General features: G+C 38.3%; 1 protein-coding gene across 2 annotated transcripts in view; it reads right to left on the bottom strand.

Annotated features, from left to right (window-relative positions):
* MUC2 (mucin 2, oligomeric mucus/gel-forming) overlaps positions 1–13,993 on the bottom strand; it is a 98,458-nt gene that overhangs the window by 52,633 nt on the left and 31,832 nt on the right. For both annotated transcript variants that reach the window (XM_069739320.1, XM_069739321.1), the window contains exons 25-33: positions 13,518–13,649; positions 12,020–12,167; positions 9,426–9,472; positions 7,995–8,192; positions 7,081–7,125; positions 5,893–6,531; positions 2,786–3,181; positions 1,826–2,032; positions 403–780 (exon numbers count right to left, since the gene is read on the bottom strand). In XM_069739320.1, coding sequence (XP_069595421.1) covers positions 403–780; positions 1,826–2,032; positions 2,786–3,181; positions 5,893–6,531; positions 7,081–7,125; positions 7,995–8,192; positions 9,426–9,472; positions 12,020–12,167; positions 13,518–13,649 — 2,190 coding nt within the window. The remainder of the gene's footprint in view (positions 1–402; positions 781–1,825; positions 2,033–2,785; positions 3,182–5,892; positions 6,532–7,080; positions 7,126–7,994; positions 8,193–9,425; positions 9,473–12,019; positions 12,168–13,517; positions 13,650–13,993) is intronic.

The raw sequence follows: 13,993 nt of genomic DNA, 5'->3' as shown, positions 1-13,993 counted from the left end.
CATTGCTGCAGTTGCTATACAGCCTGGTAAACATAGCAAGAGATGTAGATTAATAGCAACACTAATGCAGTCCTGTGACTCCTTCATTGTCTGGATTGGTGGGTGAGCCATACATTTGATGTCTTACTATTATTTAGTAATGGCTCTTTTAGAATATACAACAGCTGCTGGCTTATGCTAAAACTACAAAGGGTAGTCAGCTCATGGTGCTGTGTCAACTGTTACAGCATTTTAATATGTGTGTAGTTTAGATTTTACTGTTTTACCTCTTTACTTTATGTAATTTCTTTACTATAATCCCTCATGTTAAGATGATGAAGATGATAGCTGCTGAAAGTCCCAAGTATTTCACTTATTCTTCAGCAACGTTCAATGAATATTATAAACCCACCCTTACTTTACCTGGGGTTGGAGTTGTGCTCTTAGTTGTAGTTGTTGTAGTGGTGGGTTCAGAGGTTGAAGATCGGCACCAATCTGGTAGAGGAGGTGGGCAGCATAAACTGATCTGATAGTTGTAGCACACAGGCATGAACCCTGTCTGGTCTTTGTTTTTACAGATGAGACCGGTGGAGACGTCACATGTCAGTATCTGTCCCCTCTGGTCTAGTGGTATATCTGGAACTTTTTCCACTCTGCATGAGATGTTTTCTGGCTTCTCACACAATGTATGCCCTTTATTCCTGATGTTGTCAAAGGTCTCAAAATCCCCTCCATCAATTTCATATTTAGGATAACTCACATCGAACCACTCTGTCCACTCACATTCCTGGTAACAGTCAACTACAGAAATAAGGAGACATTTTATACTGAAAGAGTCAATCAAATTTTGAAATAAATCTAAAACTAATCTTAATGGTCGTGTTTCTAAGAGGTATGATATATAATATAAAATCAGCTAATATTTCAAACTTAGAGATTTGGAGGTATCAGCATAGAGATATTTTGTAATCTGCATAATGCTCAAAGCGGCAACTCCTTAAAGAACTCATCTCCCTGACTTCTATTGATCCATTTAATTGCACTTGTGTGAAAGAGGAGAAGCCTCTAAGGACATCTCAATGGCCCAGAGCCTCTATCTTTAGGAATCCATGAGAAGAATGCTGGAGGCTCCAGCAGAAAGTCAAAAAACCAAAGTCAGTCTACTGAAGAAAGGTAATTTCCAGAAACAAGTTTAACCAGAAAGTCTGCAGGAGATATTAAACTTGATAAAGGGATCTTAAGGGTACCGTCACACAGTGGCATTTTGATCGCTACGACGGCACGATTCGTGACGTTCGAGCGATATAGTTACGATCTCGCAGTGTCTGACACGCTCCTGCGATCAGGGACCCCGCTGAGAATCGTACGTCGTAGCAGATCGTTTGAAACTTTCTTTCATCGTCTAGTGTCCCGCTGTGGCGGCATGATCGCATGGTGTAACAAAGGTGTGCACGATATTGTATATGATGTGCGCATAGTAACCAACGGCTTCTACATCGCACATACGTCATGAAATTATCGCTCCAGCATCGTACATTGCAAAGTGTGACAGCAGTCTTCGACACTGGAGCGATATTGTTACGATGCTGGAGCGTCACGGATCGTACCGTCGTAGCGATCAAAATGCCACTGTGTGACGGTACCCTAAGTCCTGGGTGACTTTCTGAACATGATCCGATAATATTGTGTTCATTAACAATATTCAACATCTCTGGACAGGAAAATCCAATTTGATTTTGTAGAGAACATCAATATAGAACACAAATTAGCAGCAAAATTAGAATTTCTACTAGACTATTATTTGCTCTTTCTGTTAGTCTCCAATGGAAAGATGTGTGTTACTTACTGGTTGGAGTTGGTCCCGTGGTCGTTACTGTTGGTGGGGAAGTTGTCACACTAGTGGTAGTGGTGGGGCTTGTTGTTGTCGTCACTGATGTAGTTGATGTGGTAGATGGAGTTGTGCTCGTTACTATTGGTGGTGAAGTTGTCACACTCGGGGTAGTGGTGGGGCTCGTCGTTGGCTCATATATAATTGATGTGGTAGTTGTAGGTTCTTATGTGTTTAGAAGCAGAGTAGGAATTAATAAGAGGAATGACACTACAGATTATTAATAAGAAAACAATGAACTGTGTTCTGCATAATGTTCTAGTGAATCAGATTTGTTATGCAGAAAAGAATTAAAAACCATATGTGCATGACATACACTTATTTGCTAGAGGATACAGAATAAAAATATAGGCTACTAGTCATGCCGGAGCACTGCGTCACTCACACTAACTCCTATGGCCCAAAAAGTAAATTTGTTTCTCAGGTTACACTTCTCTACCATGATTTGTCATTCTTTCTATTCTCACATATCCTTGGCCTCCCACTGTGGCTCCATTCAAATAAAAGGACATTGCTGCATTTGCTATACAGCCTTATAAACATAGAAAGAGATGTAGATTAATAGCAACACTAATGCAGTGCTTCATTGATCGGATCGGTGGGTGAGCCATAGGTTTGATCTCTTACTAATCATTTAGTGATGGCTCCTATAGAATATACAACAGCTGCTGGCTTATGCTAGAAGACTTTATAGAGCAGTCAACCGATGGTGTTGTGTCAACTGTTACAGCGTTTTGATATGTGTGTAGTTCCTCTCTATATTTTATTGTTTGATCGCTTTGCTTTGTTTGTGTAGGTTCCTTACTGTAATCCTTCAGCTTAAGATGATGATGATGATATCTGCTGCTGAAAGTGGCCAGTATTTCACTTAGACTTCAACTACGTTCATTGAATACTATAAACCCACCCTTACTTTACCTGGGGTTGGCGTTGTGCTCTCAGTTGTTGTAGTTGTTGTTGCAGTTGGTGTAGTGGTGGGTTGAGAGGTTGAAGGATTGCAGCATTCGGGTAAAGGCGGTGGGCAGCATACGCTGATCTGATAGTTGTAGCACACAGGTATAAACCCTGTCTGGTCTTTGTTGTTACAGATGAGCCCGGTGGAGACATCACATGTCAGTATCTGTCCCACCTGGTCTACTGGTATATCTGGAAATTTTTCCGCTCTGCAGGAAATGTTTTCTGGCTTCTCACAAAATGTATGTCCTTTATTCCTGATGTTGTCAAATGTCTCAAAATCCCCTCCATCGATTTCATATTTGGGATAACTCACATCAAACCAGTCTGTCCACTCACATTCCAGGTTACAGTTACAACCTACAGAAATCAGGAGACATGTTTATACTTAAACAGTCAATAAAATATTCAGTAGACCTATAGTTGATTGAAAGAACATTTATCTGTTTTAAAAGGAAATCCATCATTAGGCGTTTGCTACCTAAACTGAGAGCAGCATGATGTAGAGACTATATACTTACAGACTAATGTAGTACATATGGTAACTTTTTCAATACGTATTTTATGAGAACTTTCCATTTTACTAAACTTACTAGCTCATACCTTGCTTTGAGATTTCATGTATTTTGACACTTTGTGTTTGTTTGTCATGACCCTAGAATGTGTCTTCTAGAGCAAAATGTGATAAAATGCAAACGTTAATCTCAACATTTATTCAAAATTTGGTGTATTTTATGACATCTCATCAAATGGATTCTATCATTTCTAAAACTTTTTTAAAACTTAAATCGGTGTAGATTTTTTTTGTAATAATAATTATTACATAACTTTTTTTAATGGAATCTTGGCTATTGTGGAGGATTGTTATAAGAGCATCTCTTACCTGGCAGGACCCATCCTGCCCTGCATATCACAGACAACATTGAAAAGAGAAAGGCAATCCAGCTTCCAAATGTAATGCTAAAAAAAAAATTCCTTTATTGTGATTTCCTTAAAAATTGCATACATGTAAAACATGTATGGATGAGGATATGAAGAGGAGATCATAAAAATTAAACACGTTTCGCATACAAGTCGCGTACTTAAATTTGGTCTGAGATACAACTATCCAAGGTAAGAGCCTAAATACTCATGTATTCAATTTATGTCGTGATGCCTAAAATAGGGAAAGGCCCACATACTTGGGACACAGACAACCCACTGATTTGAATGAATATTGTAAAAATGCAGAATTTCTCATTTGGTGGCTCTCCAGGGAAAGTTTTTTTAGGATTCAAGGGTAGAAGTCTCTGGAGGACATCTCCGATGTCCAGTGTACCTCTACCTTGACCAAGCCATAAGGAAAATCCATCAGGTCTTCAGGGTTTGTCACCTCAAATAGGCAATAGCTCTCTTCTGCAGCTTAAGCTAATAAGTCTGAATTAGGGTTCAGAGTAGTGAACTCATCAGCAAGTTGTCCCAACATCTTTACCTACACAAATACTAATTTTTAAAGCAAAAACTTATAACAGATTTCAACTGCTCATCAGACATCAAAGTGGCTCTTGGCAAGCTGTTATGGAGAGGTAATTAGGGGACATATTGGACCGGGATATCCCTGAGAGATATAAGCTTTCCAAAACTGGTCATGAGTCCCAAGTGACTTTGTAAATATGAACTGGTAGTATTGTGTTTAGAGGGTCCTTTTGAGTGGAAAAAGATGACCTACGTATAATACTTGCTCAAATTAGGATGATGCACGATGTCGTGCTACCAAAATTAAAATCCCTGCCGAGAGGAGATTGAGCGGTTTTTATTCCATAACGTATTTTGACACCAAGCTGGCATATTTTTCTATTTTTTTTAAATTATTTATGCCCTGAAAAAAGGGGTATTTCAGTGTTGACCACCTCTTTATTATTTTTAGAATTTGTTTCAGCTTTTTAGCTGTAATGTGTAACAAAGATTTTTCTTTTCTCTTGAAACTTTATAGATTTTTATTTTAAAATTTGGAATTTAACACTAAATTAAACTACAAATAGGTTCCCTAATTGTTTCAGTTGTTTAAATGTATATTTATGGTCTCAGATTACTGTCCCTTATAACTTTCTTTCTTTTGTTTTAGTTGCTTTTTTAACATAATATGGTCCCCACGAGGCTCTGGGAGTCATTCATTATTTATTTTTTATTACTATTTTGCATCAGTCAACTTGAAACTGAAACATCCAGATACAGGGGAGAGCAGACTAATGTCTTGACATGATTCACTGTTAGACCTGACCACATGATAGTGGGGTCTAATGGAGGAGATGGCATTGCCTCTTTTATGCAATATATTGTCTATTGATTATTATCTAAGCTGTTCTAGAAAAGATAGTAGTAGTTATAAAGTTGATGTATGACGCGAGACTAAAGTCCATGACTAAGCTTCTATTTAAACACACAGATTGGCGGCACTAAATGATAGGTGATCAGTAAATATTTACTGATTGGTGGTTGTTTAAAAGCTTTTTCATAGGGGAACAGGAGAATTCACCGATGGGCCTCTCCGCAGGATTGGGCTTCCCACATGAACAGTGCTTGACTTAATACACTTCGTGCATAAATTATAGACAAAAACATCATCTCATCATTCATTTAACAACGTCCCAGTTTACTATATACACTATGGAGTGTATAAATGAAGGTAAAGTAATATTACATGTAGGTAAACAGTGAGCCCCAAATATCAATGTTACTGGTGGTCCCCTGAAGCCCCAGTCCAACACTGATGTTTGACACCCTGGGTTTAGTAAAAGGAGTCGGTAAGATGTCAGGGATGGATTACAATTTGACAAATGAAACTTCTAATTAACCACTTTTGCATACTTTCTATAAATACTGTATATATGGTTTTTACACTCCACAAGCAATCAGTGCATATATTCTGTCTCTTCACAAATTATCCCCGTTTCTGCATTACTCCTCATTTTGTCTTGTCATTTTTCTATGCTAAATATGAAAGATAATTCCTTTTGACTCCATAACCATTTAAATCACAGTAAATGCTCTGCCGGCTATTTATTATGCTAACATTGAATTATATTTCTTACTTGTAGTTGTTTCTACTGGAATAGTGACTGTTGACGGTGTAGTTGTTGGTGGAGTTGTTGTTGTTGGTGGAGTTGTTGTTGGTGGAGTTGTCGTCGGTGGGGTTGTTGTTGGAGGAGTTGTTGTTGATGGGGTTGTTGTTGAAGGAGTTGTCGTCGGTGGGGTTGTTGTCGGAGGAGTTGTCATTGATGGGGTTGTTGTTGAAGGAGTTGTCGTCGGTGGGGTTGTTGTCGGAGGAGTTGTTGTTGGAGGAGTTGTTGTTGTAGGAGTTGTTGTTGTGGTAGTAGATGTGGTAGTTGTAGTTGGTGTAGTTGTTGTGGGTTGAGCACAAACATAATCGCAACAATCCACTCTTATCTCATAGTTAAAGCAGTGTTGCCAAAGGTTGTTTTCACTGTTTTGGTCACTATTCCGGCAGACGAGTCCATAGGATACATTGCAATATACAACTTGTTTCAACTCCTCCAAGCTGACGTCAGGAGCATTTACCGCTCTGCATTGAATCTGCTCTGGGACTTGACAGAATTCATGATGCTTTCTTATCTCATCATATGTTTCATAATCTCCACTTCCCAGATCAGTTCCTGGCTTGCTCACATCATACCATTCGGTCCATTGGCAGACTTTTTCATAAACACAAGCTATAAGAAAGAACATGCGAGTTGCGCAAAATATTGAGGCAATGGAGTAAATATTTAAAGAAAATTATATATAAATGGACACATGCTATTTCGCCAAAATGTTGTCTTTAACATCATAAAGAAAAGGGAACAACAAGGTCCTTTGTTAGTAGCTTGAAAAAAACATATAAGCTCTTCAAGTTCAACCTTTTATAATTACTAAACCTAATTTATCTAGAGGAAGGGAGCAAACACTGAAGTGGCTTAAGCTAATTTACTGCAAAAAATTCCACCCTGACTCCTTCAGGACCACCTATGTGTGGTGATATTCCATTCCCCAGACACCTATAATCAGGAGCATGAAGGAGCTTCACTCTTTGGGCCAGTACCAGTCATAGCTAAATGCATGGCTGCACCAGAGTGGCTGGAAAGACATTGGAGGGTCCAAGGTGCTTACAGATATGTTTGACTGTAGAAGTTTATAGAAAACTATGTTTACTATCTAATTTAGTTTAAAAACATGCAAAACTTCATATGTAATTATAAATTACATCAGTAGCAACTTCTTACTTGAAGATGGAGGTGGTGTTGATGTCAATGGAGTTGTGGTGATGACTGAAAGAAAGAAAAGAAAAAAAGAAATATTGTTCTTATCTTTTCTTTAAAAATGTTAGTGAAAACTAGAAATTTTAAGCCAGCAAGAAACCCTCATCCTTTAAAGTATTATATTACATATTAGTTATAAACGATAAGACATTTATTGATATGTTGTGAAATCCTCTGCAGAAAAATAATAAGACTGTTTACATATCCTGTAGTCATTTCTGTTTTTTGGATCCATTTTGGGACAAAACAGAACTATAAATGTTCTAGGACCAGACCCTATTCTCCTGATTGGGAACATAAGAATCACAAATGTTTTCTGTTGTGCCTCCGTTACTTTTGATATTAATTTTATGTCTGGAACTAAAAATGTAGTCTACACACCTTTTTGACCAGCCAAAAGAATGGTTGGGAAACTGATCCAGTTTTAACATTGAAGTTCAAGGGAAATTGATCATAAACAATGGCCGTCCTTTATACCATTGATTAATGGATCCGATTTGCTAGTAATGTACTTACCTTAAACAGTAGATCTATACCAATCAAGCCGGATCTGATACAAATGGGCCAGAACCTAACGCAAACCGGAAACTACAGTGTCCATTTTTCAACATATCCATTCAAAATCAGAAACTTTGTTTTCCATTTTGCATCCCCTCTTGATAATTATGTTACAGATCTTTTTTGTTGTTTTTGTATTCATGTGTTTGATCAATTACAAATGGAAAACTAATGGATATGTGAACAGAACCTTAGACAACAATCTCCAACTTTTTTTAGAAGATCTAAACCGGTTTTAGCAAATTTTCTGCTTGGTCTCAACAGTTACGGAGATGTAGTACTGACATAACGGAGAAGAATAGACAATCAGTTATTATTACCTGTTGTGGTGGATACAAAAGGAGTAGTAGAAATGGTAGTGGTTGATGTAGTGGTGGGTACTGAAGTGGGGCAGACTTCGAAATATACCTTTTCTGTACCATTTTCACATCTTATCTCAATGCAAATTCCAGATTGCTCTTCTTTGGATATGATTTCACCTTCTTCGTATCTTGTTCCGTTGATGATACAGAAACATGCTGGAACCAAGAAGTAGAAATTAAATTACAAAAAGCTGTTTACCGCATATAGAATCATAATGGTATCACATGGAAGACATCACTGTCTTTTAATGCTCAGAAATGTAACAATTAGCAGTAGTCAGTGAATAGCCAAGTATAATATTGGCTGTGATCTCATGCTCTAGATCCTCAGGAATATACCCAATACCCGTTCCTGGTCATCGACCACCACCATACATTATACCACTACACTCACTTCTATTTCTGTAGGGCTCTACATAACCACATAACCCATTGCTATGTTGGAGGGTGCCAATGTGTATAACAGACTATCTGTTGGCTATCATCGCACTGCTCAGGATCAAGTTCTTCACAAGGGCGATCTCATGGTACTGTTATAATATGGGCACATGTGTATACCAATAACCATAATCCTCCTTTACATAACTCTTCTATCACCAATGATACATAACATCATATGCCTCACGGAATAAAGTTCTTCATCAGGATCGTCCCTTAAAGGTGCCCATAAACATAAGATAAAATTCTGCAGAAATTAATTATTTTCATCAGGTTTGGATTTTTTTCACCAGTTTCTGCTGGTATAATAGGCTGAATATTGCATGCCTCTGTTTCATTTTTTATTTTAAAATGTCTTCCTGATCCGGCAGATTAATCTAGCTGGATCACTTTTACGAACAAAGGATTTCTAACTGGCTACGTTCTAGCCAATCATGGGCATGGCCAGCTTTAGACCTTGTCTTATTGCTGACCTGGCATTTCATTACCAATAGTGATGATGATGAGTGAATCTGCTCAGATAAGGTGTTCTCTGAACATGCTCAGGTGCTAACCGATTGTTTTCGGCATGCTCGAATAATATGTTCAAGACCCCACGGCTGCATGTCTGGCGGCTGTTAGACAGCTGCAACACATGGAGGGGTTAACTGTTTATTAGGCAATCCCTATTTCTGTTGCAGCTGTCTAACGGCCGCCAGACATGCAGCCGTGGGGTCTTGAACATATTATTCGAGCACGCCGAAGACACTCGGTTAGCGCCCAAGAGTGCTCGGACAAGACCTTATCTGAGCACATTCGCTCATCACTATTTACCAAAGATTGCTGATCAATCACAAAGCATCTGTGAAAATGAACTACAGAACCTTGAACTACAGAAATTCAACAGCTCCTCATAAAATCCAAGTATGTACAAACATGCTACAACATTTATAATGTCAGTACTCCGTCTACCTGATTGATTGTAGATGCAGTTCACCTTGGCATCTGAGGTACAGATGCTGAAACAGAAAACAAATGTATTAGTGCAATGATATCTCTTGCAGGTTTTATAAAGGACAAATACTCCATGATATTGTTGTATTGTTCATGCACCGGAACGTCTGCTATATAATAATTACATCTGTTAAGCATGTTAATTTGTTTAAAGACTATGGACACCAAATGAGAAATTTTAGTGTATAAAGGGAATCTGTCACGTAAAAAAAACACTAATAACCTTTAGATATGAAGTTAATCTGCAAGTTAACAGTGTTCTGAAGCTCTAATGATGTGTGAGCTGTTAGTCAGTGCCGGGCGCGCTGCTATTGTCGCCACTCTTTATACACAAAGTGGTGACTGAGCCTGCACCGGCCATGCCTCAATAACTGAAAGCACGAGGCTTCAGGGAGAAATAAAGTTAATCTCCTCCCGGCAATGAGGCTCTACGTGCATATGCAGGGAAGCTTTAGAATGCAATTAACCTATAGTAACATAGTTAGTAAGGCCGAAAAAAGACATTTGTCCATCCAGTTCAGCCTATATTCCATCATAATAAATCCCCAGATCTACGTCCTTCTACAGAACCTAATAATTGTATGATACAATATTGTTCTGCTCCAGGAAGACATCCAGGCCTCTCTTGAACCCCTCGACTGAGTTCGCCATCACCACCTCCTCAGGCAAGCAATTCCAGATTCTCACTGCCCTAACAGTAAAGAATCCTCTTCTATGTTGGTGGAAAAACCTTCTCTCCTCCAGACGCAAAGAATGCCCCCTTGTGCCCATCACCTTCCTTGGTATAAACAGATCCTCAGAGAGATATTTGTATTGTCCCCTTATATACTTATACATGGTTATTAGATCTCCCCTATAGATTAACCCTATATCTGCAGGTTAAAGAAGTTGTCCACTATTTGAACAGCTTGTTGTCATACCCCTCACTTGACCCCAATAAAATAATAAAACGTATTCTCTCCTCCCATGCTGGCGTCATTGTCATGGTGTCAGCACTTGTTCTCCTAGTGCTCCTGTGCTGTTGTTGTGACATGTAACACCAGCACTCTATCAGTGGCGATGTCACTGTCTCCGCCTTTGAACAAATTGAACATAAGGAGGAAGTCATAGATCAGCAGAAGTCCTGACTTCCTTTTCATGTTTGATTTGGGGAAGACAGTGATGCCAATGCTGATTGGGTGCCTGCGTCATGTGTCACAACACCGCATGAGCGCCCCGGGGAGTGCGAGTGCTGACACCGCGAGAACGGTTCTAGCACTGGAGGTGAGTTTAGGCTTTTTATTTTATAGGGGTCAAACATTTTGATCAAGAAGTAGTTGTCCAAGTAGTGGACAACCTCTTTAATAGAATTTATTTTCATGACAGGTTCCATTTAACTCTAGTTAAAGAGGACCTGTCACCCCTCTTTGACCTGTCCCAGTGCCTGCGCACTGCAGTACTTTGGTCTGCCCTCAACAGGGCAGACAAAGTGCACCTGCGCCGCAGCCACGGAATGAAGACCAGAAGAGGATGTCATGGAATGAAGATGGGAGGCTCCGGACCAGACCTCAACACCCATCGGACCCGGACCGCAGCGGGACCGCCCCTGGGTGAGTATAATCTAACCTCTTTTTCTCCTCTTTTAGGTAACATCGGGGGCTTATCTACAGCATTACGGAATGCTGTAGATAAGCCCCTGATGACGGTGGGCTTACCTCACCATCAATTTTGGGGGTGACAGGTTCCCTTTAATACAAAAGCAATTTCACTCTCCAATCTTCATTCTTTCATTATTTTAAGACCTCCGGATATGCAACTTTCAGCCTGATTCAAGTATCAATTTTTCTCTTGTAGGAGTGTCTCTCCCAGTAATATAGGCTGGATGCAAGATTAGCTAAGATATCAGCACAGCTTCTATACTGCACCTATTTTCTCTTCATGTGCTTTTCTATGTAATGTACATACATGGGAGAGACCTGTCAATTAACCATAACTGGGTGGGGAAAAGTCAGTTTGGTGCCATATTGAACTAGTCAAGTCTCGTCCTATACTGCCCAACTATTTCACACTATGTATCTTCTTAACCTTCGTCCGGCTGAGTAGATACAATTGTAACTATTCCGTTTTAAAATTGCAATAACTTTTTTTTTCGAAAAGCCGTAGAGGGCTGTAATTTCGTGACATCTCTGCAGTTTTGGTCCAGAATATATTGGCCAAATTTCAATAAAATATATATGAAGGTACAATTGTACATCTGCAGCCTGTTAACATTGTAAAATTACGCAGCCTGACGAAGGTTAAATCCCACAGCATTTTATAGAAAACCATACCAGATAAAATCTAATTTATTGTGCATGTAGTTGGGACATTCTAAATCTAACAACTGCTTCCCTTTGATTACTTTTTAGCTGTCAATAATTATAGACTGTATTTGTGTATTGTAGCTCATTACTGAATACCAGCACTGCCATAAAGTGACAATCACAATGATATACAGAAGAACCAGATGTATCACTAGTTTGTCCTTTTAGTTGGTAAAGTCCCATTTACTTGTAGGAAATAGTATTTCTTACCAAGTGGTACATGTTTCAGTAGGTGGCACTTCACCACCAATCTCATAGTGAGTATTGTTAACATAACAGCCACATTCCTCCTTGGTTACACATATTCTATTTGACTCATCAAATATGGGCCGGTCCTTTGGGCAAGTAGGGTAACAACCTAAAAATACCAATTACATGGTGGGTTCAGATACAAACACCTACAACAAACTAACACAATCAATCACATAGGGGGTGAGTGGCTATTGAAGTACAAAAACCTACAGAGAACACATAGTCTGCTATAAAAAAATATATACTATAGTTCAATTCATCAAGTGCATACAAAAAATGACATAAAAGCAGTAATAAAAAAGGGGAGGAAAATAGTGGAGAAATGTATCATATATATGAGTATAAAATACATTGTGAAAAATACTCCATATTAACAGAGTATTATCATTGACATCAATATCAAAAGAATAGTTGAGTAGAGTTAGAGGGAGCCCAGAACTCCGAAGTACGTTTCGCCTTTAGCTTTCTCAAGGAGTCGAAAACGTTGAAGTATATATTAGAGTTCTAGGTTCTTTTTCACTCTGGTCAACTACTCTTTTAATAAATGTTATGTCTGCATCTGACAGTTCCGTTTAATTATCTGCACTTTATCCCACTGTGGTGTACAATATATAAAATGATAATGAATATATATATAGATCTAACTGTCAAATGCAGACATAACATGTATCAAAAGAGTAGTTGACCAGAGTGAAAAAGAACCTAGAACACCGATATACACTTCGTTATTTTCGACTCCTTGAGAAAGCTAATGGCGAAACGTACTTCAGCATTCTGGGTTTCCTTTCACTCTACTCAATTAGTCTTTTGATATTGATATCAATGATAATACTCAGTTAATATTAAGTATTTTTGACCACGTATTTGATACCCATATATATGATGTTTTTCCATTATTTTCCTCTGTATGATCTTCCCAGTTTTTGATATTGCTTTTTATGTCATTTTTTGTATGGTCTAAGTAAATTGAATTATTGTATATTTTTTTCTGAGTGGTCATTTATTTTCTTGGGTTGAGACACAAGTAAAATGATTTGCAACAATCTGATATAAGTAAATTATATCCTCACTACTATCGTAGTCAGAGAGCTTATTATAGTGCAAAGATTACTTTTAAAGGGGTATTCCGGTTTTATCAAAATAAAACCTATTTTCACAGCCTTAAAGTCCTCTGCTTGAAGCCATTGAACAGAAATCTTTGTTCATTACTTCCAGTGGATACAAATTTGGTTCTGGACAAGTGATGGTGACACAGATGTATGATACGTGGCAGTGAAAGTAGAGTTATCAAAGTTTTCTGCTCCAATGAGTCAAGCACCATCACATTACAAGGACAAAATGGAATTTGCTAGAATGGGAATATCTCCTTAATATTTTAAATTTAACTATAAAGAGCATAGACTTACCACCTAAATATTATTAGTAAAGCTTATATTTAATATAGTACAACGCTTACCTTCCAGATAAGTAATGGTGACATTAGTGTAGACGTTGTTAATGGAGCGGCAGGTTTGTATGCTGTGATTGCCACATGGGTGATAATGCCACTCACATTCATCCGTAGGGTTGTAGTAGTCACAAAATATGGCTTAAATAAAATGAAAAAACAATTTTCAGTCAATTTTTTGGTTATGTGTATTGACAAATTTTATAGCTGTTTAAATAGACAACAAATCTGTAAATTGGTTCCAAACTTACAAATATTAAGAATGCTAAATTTGGGACATATAAGCCCCTCCTAACATGCTGGTAATGCACCTGCCGAAAACAGGGATTCCCCCAAAACACCCACTCCCCAACTCTCATTTTTTGGGCTTTTTAAATGTTTTTAATGTTTCCTTGATTACGGTAGTTAAGTAATTTTCATTTTTCACGTGCAAGTTTACTGATGCCATTCATACACCATCGCCTCCTTTTTCATTTATTCTTTTT

Source organism: Ranitomeya imitator, chromosome 9 (genome assembly GCF_032444005.1).
Source record: "Ranitomeya imitator isolate aRanImi1 chromosome 9, aRanImi1.pri, whole genome shotgun sequence".
Lineage (NCBI taxonomy): Eukaryota > Metazoa > Chordata > Amphibia > Anura > Dendrobatidae > Ranitomeya > Ranitomeya imitator.
Note: the sequence above shows the minus strand (reverse complement) of the source record. Positions and strands in the feature narration are given on the sequence as shown.